Below are 15,668 nucleotides of genomic sequence, written 5' to 3'. Positions count from 1 at the left end.
CGATGATGGAGGTTTATGAATCCATGAAACCCGGGTCTCACTCAATAGTGAAGACATTTTAACCCAAACCTACATACACCTTCATTAAGCCTTGGTTTAAACGCTTAAATATTTTAACTACCTGCAGTACTTATTTCTGCATCAACAGCAGAAAAATATTACTGTTAACATTATTTTTTTTCATACTGTAAATTCTCAAATTACAGCTAGTGCCTTTATTTACTTTAAATGCAGGCCTTTATCTAAAACAGATCTATATAGAGACAAGGCTCAATTTAAAATTCCCTATTTTTTATTATATATATATAAGTACATCTGATCTTTGCATCTTTGCAAAACAGCTGCCTGAAAATGGGGTCAATTGGAGCAGAGTTGTGGGGCTGAAAATACAAAACATTGTGCTAAAGAAGGCTAGAACTCTGTAGTTCTGAGGGGAACTGCAGTCCAGTGATAATTCTAAAAAAGGTATTATACATATAACTCCTCATTTTACATGTAGTCATTTGATCCATTGCCTATGTAAAAACATGTATCGGTGCAGCTTTAACCAGTAAATTAAGGGTTTTTGCTGTGTTTTGCTTAGTAGGTATTCTGCAGACTTGGAGGGTGTATTACCCCCAAGCTACTTTTGCTAGTGCTACAACTAAAATGTATTTTACTATACGTTAGATGTTATACTGTATGGTGCTTCATTATGAATTCATTTAATTTAAATGGATTTTGTTGCATATTGTTTTACACAGGGGGAGATGAGCTTAAAGTGGCTATATGTAACTTTCAATTTGTGTTGATTCTAGCAGCCGCTTTGGAAAAAAACTGTAGTGTTTTTACCACACCTACTGTTGTAAAGGTCTTTTATTTATAGTGCTTTATTGCCCACTGTATATTACTAAGTTAGCGTTACCGGGAGGTCATATAGTCGCGATGAATATTTTGCTCAGACAGAAAATCATTAATTTACAACAAGAGAATATGTTGCATTTCAAGTGTTGCATACGGTAACTTAGCGTACTTTGGATGTATCGTGAGCTTAACCTGGTATCACTGTATCACGAGCCAAAGCATTAAGAGTTTGTTATAGCAAACAATGTAGTAATAACTTATATAGCGCATTTCATGAAACCAAAGGACGCTTTACACAAGTATAGGGGAACAAGGGAAAATAAAATAGTAGGCCATTTTGGGGTGTGTTTTGAAACATTTATAATACCATAATTGTCTCCATCTGTTGAAAGCCCGACCGAGATTGACTCGGTTTCGCCCGTTGTCTTTCACTTTCCCTTTTAGCTTTTAGTTGTTCTATTTAATTTCCTTCTTTTCTGTGATGGCCCTGCCCCAGTATCAGCCATAACTACAGCATAACTTCTAAAATAAAAGTAAAATACAATTAGGCCAATATAAAGAAATCTCCTGCTACCCTGGATTCTATAACCGGTATTACACCGAAATCTGTGACCCATCAGAATGTGTGCTCTGTAGCACCGTCTACCTGCTGTAAATCATTTTGTGACTTTGCAGGAAAAATCTGACCCAGGCAAAGGCATTAATAAAATATATATAAAATAGTGTTCTTTTCACTGTTAGTCTCGTTTGCTGTTACAGATTTATGATCATCAGATGAAAAATTACACAGTTTCAGAAACATTTAAAACTTAACTTTTACATTTTAATAATTAAGCTGATGCTTAACCTTACAATCCTTACTTAAGTATATTCAACCATGTGGATACAATCCAAAAATTGCAAGAACCATGCAAGCAGTGATGTGACTTACTTGCTCAAGTCTTAAGTCATTCGGTGCAAGTCTTGAGTTATTTTATTTTTTTGGTCAAATCACAGGTAATGTCAACTCAAGTCAAGTACTTAGGCACGTACTTAGGCAAGTCAAGTCCCAAATCAAGTCACTTTTTTTTACAGCCTAGATAAAGCTGATATTTTATATATTTATTTATTGATGATTGATGTTATAACTTGCCATAGCAAGGAGTTTGACTGACAGCCAGTCATACAATCACGACAATCACATATCGGGGAGCTTTTTGAGTCATCCAATCATGATTCACAGTTTGCGTTGCTGCCGCTGGTATAGCATACTTGATAGACAGTTAGACGGAAACGTTACAACATTAAATTTATTATTTTATATTTAACAGCTAAAATTCAAACTTGTGAATACACGCAAGCCATCCTCAAGTCTCGAGTCATTAACTTACAAGTCCAAGTCGAATCTCAAGTAATTACATTTTTGTCAAGTCAAGTCGCAAGTCATTGAAATGGTGACTCGAGTAGGCTCGAGTCCAAGTCACTAAGTCTCAAGTCCTCATCTCTGCATGCAAGTACATCTACTTCAGCAAATATGCTGAATTGCTTCAAGTGCTACATTTAGAAACAATAAGAGGTAGAGAAAGAGTTTTTAAAATATTAATTATTTTTTTTGAATTTTCTTCTTTTTTTTTGGGCAGCATGGTGGCTCAGTGGTTAGCACTTCTACCTCACAGCAAGAAGGTTCTGGGTTTAAATACAGGTTGCTCTGGGCCTTTCTATGTGGAGTTTGCATATTGCATGGTGATTAATGTATGTTGTCTTAATCAAAATAAATAAATCTTATGGGCCAATCTACAGTCTGAACAGATAGATTTTCACTCTGCAACAGAAGATGTGTAAAGTTTCTGCTTTAGTTATAGTTGCTAATTTAAATATGTATAAGCCACTATTACAGTGTTTATTATAAATAACAGTGACATCAGTATTAGTAGTCACTGTATTGATAACGAGTTTTAAATATTGATATATTCATTTATTCATGTTTTGTCAGAATAGGCCTACTACAAATGGCACTATAGCCAAGTGATCCCTCTGTCACAATATGTGAACATGAAAAATAATTCTGTTATAATTTAACAATATATTTCAGAATCACTTAAAAATAAAGGATGTTTTTAATTTATTTATTTTGAAATTACCATTCAGAGATCAAAATACCGGTATAGTACAACCTGGTGTTTACGATATTTCGAGGAAGTCACTGAAGGCAGCATGGGTGCACCTGGTGAGAGTCACATTTAATTGTTGTTGACAGTGAGCAACATCACATCCTAAGCTACAAGTGGATACTATCTTTTTTCAGTGGTCTGAGTAACAGTTCTAAAACTGCGTGGCTTTCGGTAATAGTATCGGTTATGTGTTTCATACACATGATACAAGAGACCCCCGAGGCTATTTCATTTACGTCGAGCTAACTGCAGTTTTGACTGTTGTTAACGTTCACGTTATACCCTCCTGGTTGTGGATTAGACTGATTGCACATCTAATTTAACATTAACGCTGGATACTTTTCAAAGGTAACGTAATGTCAGTTATATATTTAAATGTTTCTGGACGCCCATTATATCCTCTTGTTTTAGTTATAAGAATGTTTCTTCTAACGTTACTTAAAAAGCGGTCCATGTCCTGGTTGTGTTAGGCCTCAAGCCATGCCTCGGTCCAAAGTTAGGCTGTGAATCCGCCAAAACGTTACTTCGAGCCAGTGACGCCTAGGCAAAGCAGCCGCTACGGCGGGGCAAACGTTAAACCGGTGTTTCCGCCTTGTTTGTGGAATGTAAAATAACGTTAGAATGCAGTTACAGTTAATTACTTGGTATGTAACGTTAATACCGGCTGCAAGAGTTAGCTATATCGACTGGATACGCTATGTTTACTGATAATCAGTTTACATTTGGCTAGGTTGACACTAATATCAATTAAATTAGCCTGTTGATTGACACTTGGCATTGTATCGTGGCATTTGCATATAGGATGACCGCTAACGTTAACGTTATTGCTAGCTGTGTTAACCACCAACAATTATGCTTAACGTTACATTTCCCCTGAAATGAAACGGAACGAACATTAGTTATATTGCTCAGAATTAGATGTGCTGCGAATTTAGGTTACAGCAACTAATGTCAGCGTGAAAACCTAAGTAAGGTTTTCTCTGCAAAGCCAAATGTGTGTTAAGGGATTTAAAGTGGGGCAAAGTCTTCTCTTATTATCTGAAAATATTGTGTTAATTTGTAATCCTATCACAACTACACCTAGCTACATGTATCAGTCTGTGTCACATGCAAGCTGCATCTTGTTTTCCTAGCTTGCCACCTGGCTCACCACACCAGCCATCTCTATCCAGCTAAGTTACTCTCCTCTCACTCGCACCCCTTTTCAGTGTGTCTCTTTCTTCCTCCAGCACTGGGTTACAGACATGCACCCCCCATCTCGACAGGACTATATATCTATAAACTTTGCTGGACAAGGAAGTGGAAGTTACAATAACAGCAAGCAGTGGAGGAGGCAGTCCTGCTGGAGGGTGAGTGAGTAGCATGGTCATGTCATAGAGGAAGCTGCAGTTTTAGGACCGCATCCTAGGATCACATTTCTTGGACCCTGGTTTTTAGGGTAGATGCTAGAATGTAGTTACCCAAACCCAAACCCGGTCCTTTAACCTTACCCTAACCCATCTTAGTTAGCTAGCTGCGAACTTTAGTGTTGACGCTTGAGCAGTAGGCTGTATTGTTTAGTTAGGTAGCCAGGTTCATAAAAAATGTAGTCTATATTCCACAACATTCAACTTCCGGGATTGCTTGGGAAATTCCATCGGATTTCACTCTTTTCGGTCGGATGTCCGTTACCTTCCTCTTTCTTTGTGTTGGAATTTTAAACCCCGATCGATTTATGAGGACTATGGTTAACTGCTCCTTGGATATCTGCAGGGTAAATCAAGACAGCTAGCTAGACTATCTGTGCAATCGGAGTTTTCTGTTGCACGACTAAAACAACTTTTGAACGTACACATGTTCCACCAAAATAAGTTCCTTCCCGAGGCTATTTTGCAGCTGCACCATGGCTTAAACCGTGGTTTAAAGAAATGCCAATAAACCAAAGCAGTTTTTCTCCCATCCCGGAATGCTGAGTGGACTAGCCAGACCTTCCTCCGCAGCGCTGTGGAGGAAGGTCTGGCAAAGCGAGAATATACGAAATGTGATAGTAGAAATGTGTTCCTAGGACTGGTCCTGAAACTGCAGCTACCTTTATTGTAGGAACATAGTAAGTTGCATCTATGAGCTGTTCATAAAGGCATTTCTCCTTCTCTTCTTGTCTTCAAGTGCTCTTGTTTTCCACCCTGCTAAGACCTGATAAGGACACCACGTATGTGTCCCTCTTTTGCCAGTGCTGGGTTTATTTGCTGATACTTGCAAACATATCTATGGAAAAAGATGTGGATCTGAAGAGTGCAGTTGGGTGTTGTGCTTTTGAGGATAAATTCAGAGTTTACTATCAACTCAAAGGGCCATGGAACGTCTGCTACCAAAATAAATGACTCAATTAATTAATTAATATGCCATTAAATGTACCAAGGATTATATTAAAAATAAATTTAAGCATTCATTAACATCACAATATTTTTGACCAAATATCTCTATCGACATTTGCACCAATATTATAAGGTTGACTATTGGTGCTTTCACATAATATTTACACAATGAGATTTTTGATAAATAATCATGGTAATGTTGGTATAATGACACTGTGGGTTAAAGGTGCTCTAAGTGATGTGATGCTTTTTTTAGGCTACAACATTTTTCGTCGCATACAGCAAACATCTCCTCACTATCCGCTAACTGCCTGTCCCCTGACAACAAAAACAAACTGCGCCAACCTGCCCCACGAACCATAACAAACAGCGTTCCAGCCAATAACTGTCAAGAAGGAGCTGGTTGAGCCATCACTGCAGCAGTGTTAGCACGTAGGCTACTTCCTCAATGCGTATTCATGACTCAACCAACTCCTTCTTGTCGGTTATTGACTGGAACACTGTTTGTTATGGTTCATTGTGCAGGTTGGCACAGTTTGTTTTTGTTGCCGTTTGTGGAGCCTGGGCTGTCTACAGAAACCGTGTTTTTTTTTTTTTTTTAAAGTTTGTTCAGGGGACAGGCAGCTCGCGGATAGTGAGGAGATGTTTGCTGTATGTGACAAAAAAATGTTGTAGCCTAAAAAATGCTTCACATTACTTAGAGCACCTTTTAAGGCAAATGAAATAATAGAGCAGCTACAACAGTCTGGTAAGTTCTGAAAATGACACGTATTATTACGATGTCCCAAATCTAAGAGGATATCTAGTCTCCTATCACGATATTGATATATTGCCCAGCCCTATATGGAAATAAGATTAAGTGGATTTATATCCATAGGAAGTATAAAACATCTTACCAGTGTTTATTCAGAATAAAAAATATGTTGAAAATGGGAGAGCCCCCCACATAATGACATGTATTGTTATATTTAACAGTTTTGTTCCTATAGAGAGTTTTCTTTTTTTTTTTTTTTACAGAGGCAGAGTTTCATTCTCTACATATTATATGCTTTGCTCCCTTGTATATATGGACATAGAAAAAAAAGACACTGAAGAAATTGGACTCTAAAATCTAGAAACTATAAAGATAATTAAGTGATAAATTGCACACTGTAAACATGAATGGAACAAAGTTATATTCATCTGTTATTTCCCCCCAGCAAAATATAAGTTCAAAAACCATTGGGGTGTCCTCTCCCTGTTGTTACATGAATGTACAGTAGCATACATCACTATATAGTTACTGGTCCAGTGAACTAAGACTATAATTTGGGAGGATTGTACAATTAGGATATGTTCTTAAAATTGTACAATCCTCCCAAATTATAGTCCCAGTTTACTGGACAACACAAATTGTGTGCTAAGAATGCCAAATAAAATGCACATGGAAGCGGAACAAACATGATCCTTTATTGTTAAAGAATGAAGAAAAAAAAAAAAAAAAAATGAATCAACTAAAATAATTCAAGGTGCATTGGTCCACTATAGAAACACACATGTACAGCATTGTATGTATTGCCTTTAGTAACAGACTTAATTTAAAAGACATTTGAAATTAAAAATTAAAAAAATTTTTTTAGCCGATACAGATTTAATTTTTCTAACCACTTTACAGCTCACACAAATGTATATTTTCTACCTTTTCTTTAATAGAAAATTTTACATTTTGCGTAGAACATAGAAATAGTTTTTAATAGATAATCGATCGCTATGAAATAGAACTATATAAGTTACTCCTGGTGTGGGAAATTCACACATCTAAAGTGCAATGTTATGGAAGAACCATTTCTTTCTTTTCACATCCAATATCCAACAAAAAAATGTGATTATATTTAGCAAACTAAACTTCTGTATGTATCAAAACAGGTAATAGCAATAAAATAATATATAAATAACCAATAAAAACAAAATAAATATAGCCTTGCAGTTTAAAGATATTTCTCAAAACACACACACAGGCCTGTTTGAACATCAACACTAACGTTAGAATAGAATAGAATAGAATAGAATACACTTTATTGTCCCCGAGGGAATTTGTCTTGGGCACAGTGCCACATCCGTTGCTTCACAACACAGACAATATGTAACATAAAAACATTCTCAAGTTAAATACAGTCAAATAAAGTGAAATAAAATAAAATCAACATAAAAGTGAGATCAGCACAGCGTCCTGAGACACAAGCACACAAAAGCACAAAAGACAAAGAGGACACACATGACGGCACAGAAAGCACAACATCCTGAGAATTAACTGTAATAATTAAAGTGTGAAATGCTAAAATAGCTGGGGTATTTACTGCCCCCACTCTGCTGGACTAAAATGTACTATTGGAGTTCAGCAGCTTAACAGAAGTTGGAATAAATGATAACTTTAGTCTGTTTGTTTTACATCTTAGCGCAACGGAATCTTCTGCCTGATGGCAGAAGTTCATATTCAGGGAAGAGAGGGTGTAGAGAGTCTGCGGTGATTCTTTCAGCTTGTTTTCTGACTACTTGCTCATACAAGCTCTGTATGGGCTTGTACTCTTTCCTCCCTATTATCCTCATAGCTGCCTTGTGTGTGCTGACCAGCCTGCTTTTTAGCTGCACTGTTAGGTTGCCAAACCATGCTGTAATTCCATATCTAATAATGCTCTCCAGAATCGCCCGGTAGAACATAAGCATGATCTGGCTACTTACTCCATACAGTCTCAATTCGCCTTAAAAGTATAATCTCTGCTGCAATTTATTACACAGATGGTCAATGTGTGTTTTTCCAGCGGAGAAGATTGTCTATGTGGACACCTAAGTATTTGTAAGACATGACCTGGATAATTTTCTGATTTTTTATGACAACCGGCTCATGGTCAATCACTTGCCTTGGGTCAAAGATCATCTCCTGTGTTTTTGTGACATTTAAGATAAGATGGTTGGTGTCACACCACTTAATAAATGTGTCTATCTCATCATGGTACACAGACGGATTTATGTCCTTCCGAAGAAGGCTCAAAATTGCAGTATCATCTGCAAATTTTATAATATAGTTATTTGGGTGTACTGTCCTACAGTCATTGGTATACAATGTAAAAAGTATGGGTGATACCACAGAACCTTGTGGGACCCCCATACTGCTATGTTTAACCTCTGACAGCGTGCCGTTAACTTTCACCTGTTGTGTCCTATTAATCAAAAAGGAATAAAACCATTTAACCAGGGCAGTATTGACATGCATATTATTCAATTTCTTTAAAAGCAGATAAGGTTGCACAGTATTAAATGCTGAACTAAAATCAGCAAATAATATTCTGGAATAGGCTTTTGTATCCTCAAGGTGTTTAGAAGTAAGATCGAAATGCAGAGGATGGCATCTTCAGTACTGCGTTTATGTTTATAGGCAAATTGCCACGTGTCCAATACCGGCTCAACCTCTGCCTTAAGCTGGGACACTACAATTTTCTCAAGGCATTTCGTTAAGATAGGGGTCAAAGCTATTATATATATATATATAACGTTATCTGAAAACAGCGTGTATTTCCTTTTTTTTTTTTTTTTTAGCAAGTTTGCTTTATGTGTCATTGTGCATAAATATGAACACTGCCATTGCTGTCAACAGGCTTATCTGCTAACGTTAGCTACCGACGTTTACCTCGGAACAAAACCTCGGTACCCTAGTGTGCTGTTACCTGAAACATATCATTTAACGTAACTGCTCATTTTACACACAGTTTAGCAACAAAACTAAATGCTGAGGGAAGATGACTACGTTTTTAATGTTGGTTTTGAGTGGTATGCATCCCCACTTACCTGGAAAGCGTTTTAAACAGTAAAGTTAATACAGCATCTCTTTTTATTTTTAATTTTTTTATTTTATAAATACAGCGTCTCCTACAGTGGCCAGCGGGGTGTCAGAGGCAGAGGGACCACAGCATTCGCTAACGTTAGTTTCTTGTCTCATCTGATAAACAGTAAATTCATCAAAGTCAGTGTGCCCAACGATATTTTCCACCCTCAGAGGGGAGAGAGAGAGTGGCTGACCGTTCGCTTGAGATCAGTAGAGCAGACGGCTCTGCAGAGCTGTGTATAATTACAACTTTATGACTTTTCATAAACGGCTGATTGAGCAGCAGTGCGATGCTGCTACGTGCGTATAGCGGAAACCCTGCATGTGAACGTGTGGTGCTAATGTTGCGCGATGTAAATCATGCGCCGCCCGAGTGAATTTGATCGGCATAAAATCGGTATATGCCAATTGGTGCATCCCTAGAAATTTTATCAGCCTTTTCTAATTATCTCAACAAGTGCCGTAATATATTCATCAAACTTCTAACAACAATATGAACAGCAGTCTGCGTAACAATGACTGTCACATGAATAATTATAAAAAAAAAATGGTCACAACTTAAATAGTAACAGTTACAGTACTTAAATGAACAGCAATATGCACCTGTTGTATTTTAATCCAGGCTGATAACAATAGGGTAAAACCACTGCTGAGTGAACAGAAAAGGCTCCAGGATTAATAAATCCTGGCTGTTAGCCTGGTCAGGAGAAGGCTAGCTGCACAGAATAAATCTGCACAGAATCAAAAGCTATTTTTGATCGATTTAAAATTGAAATCTTGACACCTCTAGTTACTGTCTTGTTGAGACACAATGCGTTATAACCCAGTCCCAGTATTATACACTGTTGCATCAGTAGAGCATACTCAAAGGAATTCAGTTCTTAGCTGTACTGTACCCCACTTGATCAGTATACCACCACAGCACTAATTTGATTGTTTTCCTATTCAATTTGAACGATGGGACCTGTATGATGCTTGTTTGGTCCAGAAAAAGGTTGCACATTTTAAACAATAGAAATTCTCAAGGAACTGGATAGAAGTTAGCATTATTATCCATCTTCCTCTCATCTGTGTGCCTGCAGAAATGGAAGCAACTGTCCAGGCTGCAGCGGAGCCTTATCCTCATCCTCCTGTTTATTTGTGGAATTGCTTCCTATCCTGCTGTTACTGAACAACTCAGAGGTAAGGCTTTTATACATTAACATCTTCAATGATATCTCATGAGTCTGAGCGACTGGCATGCTGTCAGCTAGGGTTGGTTCAAGACTCGGTTCTATTAGGGACCCGGTTCCAAATTTCTCAAAACCGAAAATCAATAAGGTCCGAGCTTATTGATACTGCTATCGAGACTAGTGGATCATAGAACATTATGTCTAAAAATAGATCTGTGCGCAAACCGGAAAAATTATTTACGAGCACGGTGTGTGCGTAATGACCATAGATAAAGACTAGCCTCCCCACTGCAAATCATTCAAAACATAGTCGGACTGGCTACGGGGAGCACCGCTCTGTTGGCCACTTAATCAGATCATTAACCCTATAAGCCCGAGCTTGTCGTATACGACAAAAAATTGCATCGTTTTTCGGGCTCTTTGTGAAATAAATCCAAACTGTTACATCCAAGAATGATACACTATATGCCCAGAATTTTTCTTTTTAAGATCAACTTTTTATTATTTTCTATATTTTTTTGAACATACAGAACAGACCAATACAACTGAGCAAGAACAACAACCTTCTCCCACCCCCCACCCTTTGCGTTCTCGAGAAAACAAAAACAAAAAAAGAAATCACATCTTGCCTAGTCGCTCTCCTCTAATTCTTGTGATGCTGAGGTCATTAGGACTGATACTTGTGCTGCTGCATTTTTCCATAGGTCTATAGTCGATGATTTGGCTTTGTTAATCCTTGCTGTAGAGAGCGCCAGCATAACTATGTCCAGAAAATACGCCAACCACTGTTTTATTCAAAGTTTGTTGAGGGGGGAGCCAGCACTGAGCTATTTTTTTTTTTTTTTTTTTTTTTGTCGCAGTTGATCCGGCTAGCCAAATTTTCTTCTGTCTCCCAAGTAGGTGTAATTTAGAGTCATTAAAGTGATGGTTCGGAGTAATTTACCCTAGGGTCCTTTGCACCATGACCTCGAGCCAAACACCCCCCAGAAGCTTTTTTCACCTGGGTCTAACACTGGGCGAGTTAGCGTAGAGTAGCGTTAGCCGCTGAGTAGCTTAGCGCGGGGCTAATGGACCCACGTTTGTATCTCTTAAATGACCCCACTAATAATCCCGAAATGATATCAAAGGTCTACACTAGTGTGTATATATAGGTTATGCACTCATAAAACGATGGATTGGAAAGTTTGTAAATTACCAGAAGTTTATGAACACTTGCCTGCTCTTTCTGCTCTCTGTTGCTGTTGCTGCTGCTGCTACCTGCAGTTTGACGGAGTGCTTAGGGCCGTCTATCAATTACTACAACGAAAGAGATACAACAAAATATATGTATTAATTTAATGATTAAATAAGGTAATGTCTCCAAACTTACCCTCAATTATTACTTGTCTCCTGCTAGTTATATTACAGCACTTACTTAAAAAATAAGTTAAATTAAAAAATATTTTTGTTGCATCTCTTCGGTTGTCAATTGGGTAATCCCCTAAGCACTCGTCTCACAGCAGCAACAACAACAACAACAACAACAGCAGAGAGCAGAAGCCAGCAGGCAAGTGTTATTTACATAAACTTCTGGTGTACTTACAAACTTTCCAATCCATCGTTTTATCGTTTTACAGGCTCTGTGATACACTTTAAGGTTAGGGAGGACCAGGCCTCCCGTGTTTGCTGTATGTTGCAGGGTAGCCTGGGTTGTTTATTATTCCAAATATACTGCCGAATTACAGTATCAAGTTTCTTCCAGAAATGTATTGGTGGGGGTAAGGCAGGGCTCGACATAAGCAATGGCCCGATGGCCCGGGGCCAGTAAAAACGTATGTCGGGCTGGTTGCCCGACATACTGTGGCTCTGTCTGCTGCATCAGCAAACGTCATACAAAGTGGCACGAAGCGTGTGAATGTTAACATTTCACATTTTCACCTCAGGTAATTTATAACCAATTCATTTGGATACAAGCGTTGCATTTTGGAAGATAGACGGGATTCTGAACAGCGATGCCCACGCTGCGCGCACACACACAGCAGGGCCGAGGTGTGTGCGTTACTTCACGCAGCACATGTAACTGACTGGAAACGTTACCGAGGATTATTTACCGCCGATGGCGCAGATGAACTAATGCTACACACGTTAGCCTACTGTAAGTAGCCTACAATAAAACCTCCATGATTAAAGAGTCAATACTTATCAATACCCACCTACCTGTCTACAGGCATAAACATGTAGAAACCAATATCTCAGTCTGCTCTGTCTGCACGGTCCACTCTTGTCCACCACGCTGTGCAAACACAGCTCTACTCTGCAAATAGCGACTTTACAAACTAGCTAAAATGAAAGATGTCAGTTTGTAGTCTAACTGTTTATCTTAATTTGCAACCAATCTTGAACTTTGGACAAACTCTTGTAAACGTAGCTGCTGTCTAAACAAGCCATCCTCTCCACTGGAGCGGTAAACCTATGGATGTATTATAAGACCAAAACAAATGCATGCGGCTACTTAATATGCACGTGAATGAAACCACGTTCTTCATTCTTGATGATGTTGCCGGTTGTATTATTTAGCAACAACATTGTCTTATTTCGAATTAAGCATACAGGACTAATCTGACATCATTTTCTAGTTAAGTAGCCTATCTAGTTATCATTATGGATTTTACATGTTTTTAGGGGTTTGCTTACACTAATACATGTAAAAAAAAATATAGCATTAATTAAGTAAGAAAGTGAAAATATCAAACAAGAAGATGCGTATTAGGTATCATTTTATTTTCTTTATTTGAAAGTCTGGCCCCTGGAGTGTCTGCTTAAAAAAATTCTGGCCCTTTGAAAAATGTATTTGCTGACCCCTGGTCTAGCTTTGCTGCTAATGGCACAACATCCAGTGGCTAGATGGTTATAACCATTTCCTGAAGCTTCATGGTAGGTGCGGTGTATATTTTCATGCTTTTTTGTCCTTTGCCAATCACACCGATGATATTTCTTTCAGGGCCAGTAAAAATGTAGAAGGGTCCAGCAAAACTCTGATCTACTGGCCCCGGGGGCCAGTGGGGATTTTTTTTATGTTGAGCCCTGGGGTAAGGGGATCATTGTACTTTAGAAATTCACACGAGGAACTATGTTCATTTTAACCACAGCAATCCTGGACCGTAGCGATGCCGGCAGCGCAGAACAATTGGCTAGATCCCTTTGAACACTACTTAGTATAGATTCATAGTTGTCCTGGACAACTCGCTGTAGCGATGTGTGAATGGTGATGCCCATATATGTAATTTTGCTTTGGGTTGGTGGGGAATGGCTGTGAATGCAGGCCACTGTTTGAGACTATAGCTGTGGGATTCACATATAAAGAACGTACCATGTCAATGAATTTGGCTTCCAAACCAAGCCTCTCCATTACTTGCCACAAGTAGTTCCACTCTAGGCGGTCAAAAGCCTTTGATGAAACTGCTGCCATTGTTGGAAGGTTTTTGGCTTCTTCTATTACATGGAGTAATCAGCGTATATTGTCTGCAGCTTGACGCTTTGGTATAAACCTTGATTGGTCGGGGTGGACTAGCTTCTCAATGAAGCGTTCTAGGTGTAGTGCCAAGACTTTGGAATAAAGCTTAATATCAGTTCCAATGAGGTCTGTAGTTTGCGCACTCCGTAGGATCTTTGCCCTTTTTGTGTATGAACGAAATTAGTGCAGTGTTGGTTTGTTGATGAAAGGTGCCCCTCTCTATGGCCAACGTTAAAGTTTTTAAAATGATAGGTCCTAGTGTGTCAAAGTACTGTAGTAAAAGTTCTGGTGGAATTCCATCCAACCCCGGTGTTTTCCCTTTCTTAGCTGTTTTTAATGCTGATTTAAGTTCCTCTAACGTAATAGGTTGACCCAGTTCTTCTGCCTCCTCTGGGTCGAGAAGAGGCAGGTTTAGCTCTTTCAGGAACTTTTGGCACTGTGTCAGATCCTGATTACAGGAGGAGTCATACAATTTTGAATAAAAGGATTGGAAAGTGGCGGTGATATCTTTAGGATTCGTTGAGATACCTCGGTCTGTGCGGATGCTGTTGATAGTAGCTCTGGACTCGCTTTGTTTTAATTTCAGAGCTAGCAATTTGCTTAGTTTACAACCATTAAACTAGTAATTTTGCCTCACTCTGTGCATTATGAATTCAGCTCTCCTTTTTAGCAAATCATTTAGCTCTGCTCGTTTTGTGACTCAGAGTATGTGTAGATTTAGAAAAGCACGTCTTTAGAGACTGCTCTAACGATTTACAATGCTCTTCCAACTCCGCAATCCTTGCCTCTCTCTTTTTCTTCAAATTTGCCGCAAAGGAAGATGTGAAATCTCTGATAAATCCTTTAGTGGCTTGCCACATATAGGCCGGGTCCGAAACTGAGTCAGTATTGATTGATATAAACTCTGCCAGTTTGGCTCTAAACTCTGTATCAAAATCTGTATTTTGGAGAAGGGAATTATTAAATTGCCACATTCTAGATCTTTCTCCTAACATATCACAACGGAATGTGGTTATCAGCGCATTGTGATCAGACAGGATTGCTGGTTCTATTGCTATCATGTGGAACATTGCCTTAAGTTCACTGGAGCACAAAAAATAATCAATGTGGGAGTGGGTGAGGTGACGTGGAGAAAAATGTGTAATCCTTGCTAGTAGGATTGTGCATCCTCCATATGTCTGTAAAATGGTGGGATTCCACAACTGCATTGAACATGTCCAATATATGTTTTTGGGCTTTCGTGTGGCTGACCCCTGATCTATCCTGATTTAAATCTAGTACTACATTCATGTCTCCCCCTATAATTAATGAATATTCATTGAGAGAGAGCAATTAATTGGTTAGGCACGGGAAAAGCTTTCATCATATGTAGCCGGTGCTTATACTAAAACTAAGGCTATTTTCCTACTCCTTATCGTAGTACATATATATGATATTCTGCCTGAAGAGTCTACTACTTTTGTCTATGGTGAGTGTGCATCTCCATGACAGCAGCACAATGGAGCCCTTGGTTTTGGTGTCGTCACTAGATGAAGCAGAAACCTTAAAGTATTTTTTGATTTACATCTCTTTTACGTAAGTGTGACTCTTGTATAAGTGCCACGTCTATGTTTTTCCTTCTTTTTTTTTTCTTCTAGGTTTATTTATTCATTTTTCAGTTACGAACAACACAGTTTATGCAGCAATCACAGGTCGCATAGATTTTAACAAAATCCCTCCCACCTGTCCCACCCCCAGGTAGCAGGCAGTCAAGGGTAATATGAATTACCAAGCGTTACACACATCAACAATAAAAAA

General features: G+C 38.5%; 1 protein-coding gene across 5 annotated transcripts in view; it reads left to right on the top strand.

Annotated features, from left to right (window-relative positions):
• The first annotated feature begins 3,029 nt into the window (after positions 1–3,029).
• The window catches only part of man1b1b (mannosidase, alpha, class 1B, member 1b), a 61,725-nt gene continuing 49,086 nt past the window's right edge, over positions 3,030–15,668 (top strand). For 4 of the 5 annotated variants that reach the window (XM_039802653.1, XM_039802651.1, XM_039802654.1 and 1 more), the window contains exons 1-3: positions 3,031–3,341; positions 4,223–4,342; positions 10,289–10,388. In XM_039802653.1, coding sequence (XP_039658587.1) covers positions 4,238–4,342; positions 10,289–10,388 — 205 coding nt within the window. In that variant the 5' untranslated portion in view covers positions 3,031–3,341; positions 4,223–4,237. Of the gene's footprint in view, positions 3,342–4,222; positions 4,343–10,288; positions 10,389–15,668 lie in introns of all 5 variants that reach the window. The other variant, XM_039802655.1, reaches the window with a different exon arrangement.

The sequence above is a fragment of the Perca fluviatilis genome, chromosome 6 (assembly GCF_010015445.1).
Source record: "Perca fluviatilis chromosome 6, GENO_Pfluv_1.0, whole genome shotgun sequence".
Lineage (NCBI taxonomy): Eukaryota > Metazoa > Chordata > Actinopteri > Perciformes > Percidae > Perca > Perca fluviatilis.
This window is presented reverse-complemented; position numbering and strand designations above follow the sequence as displayed.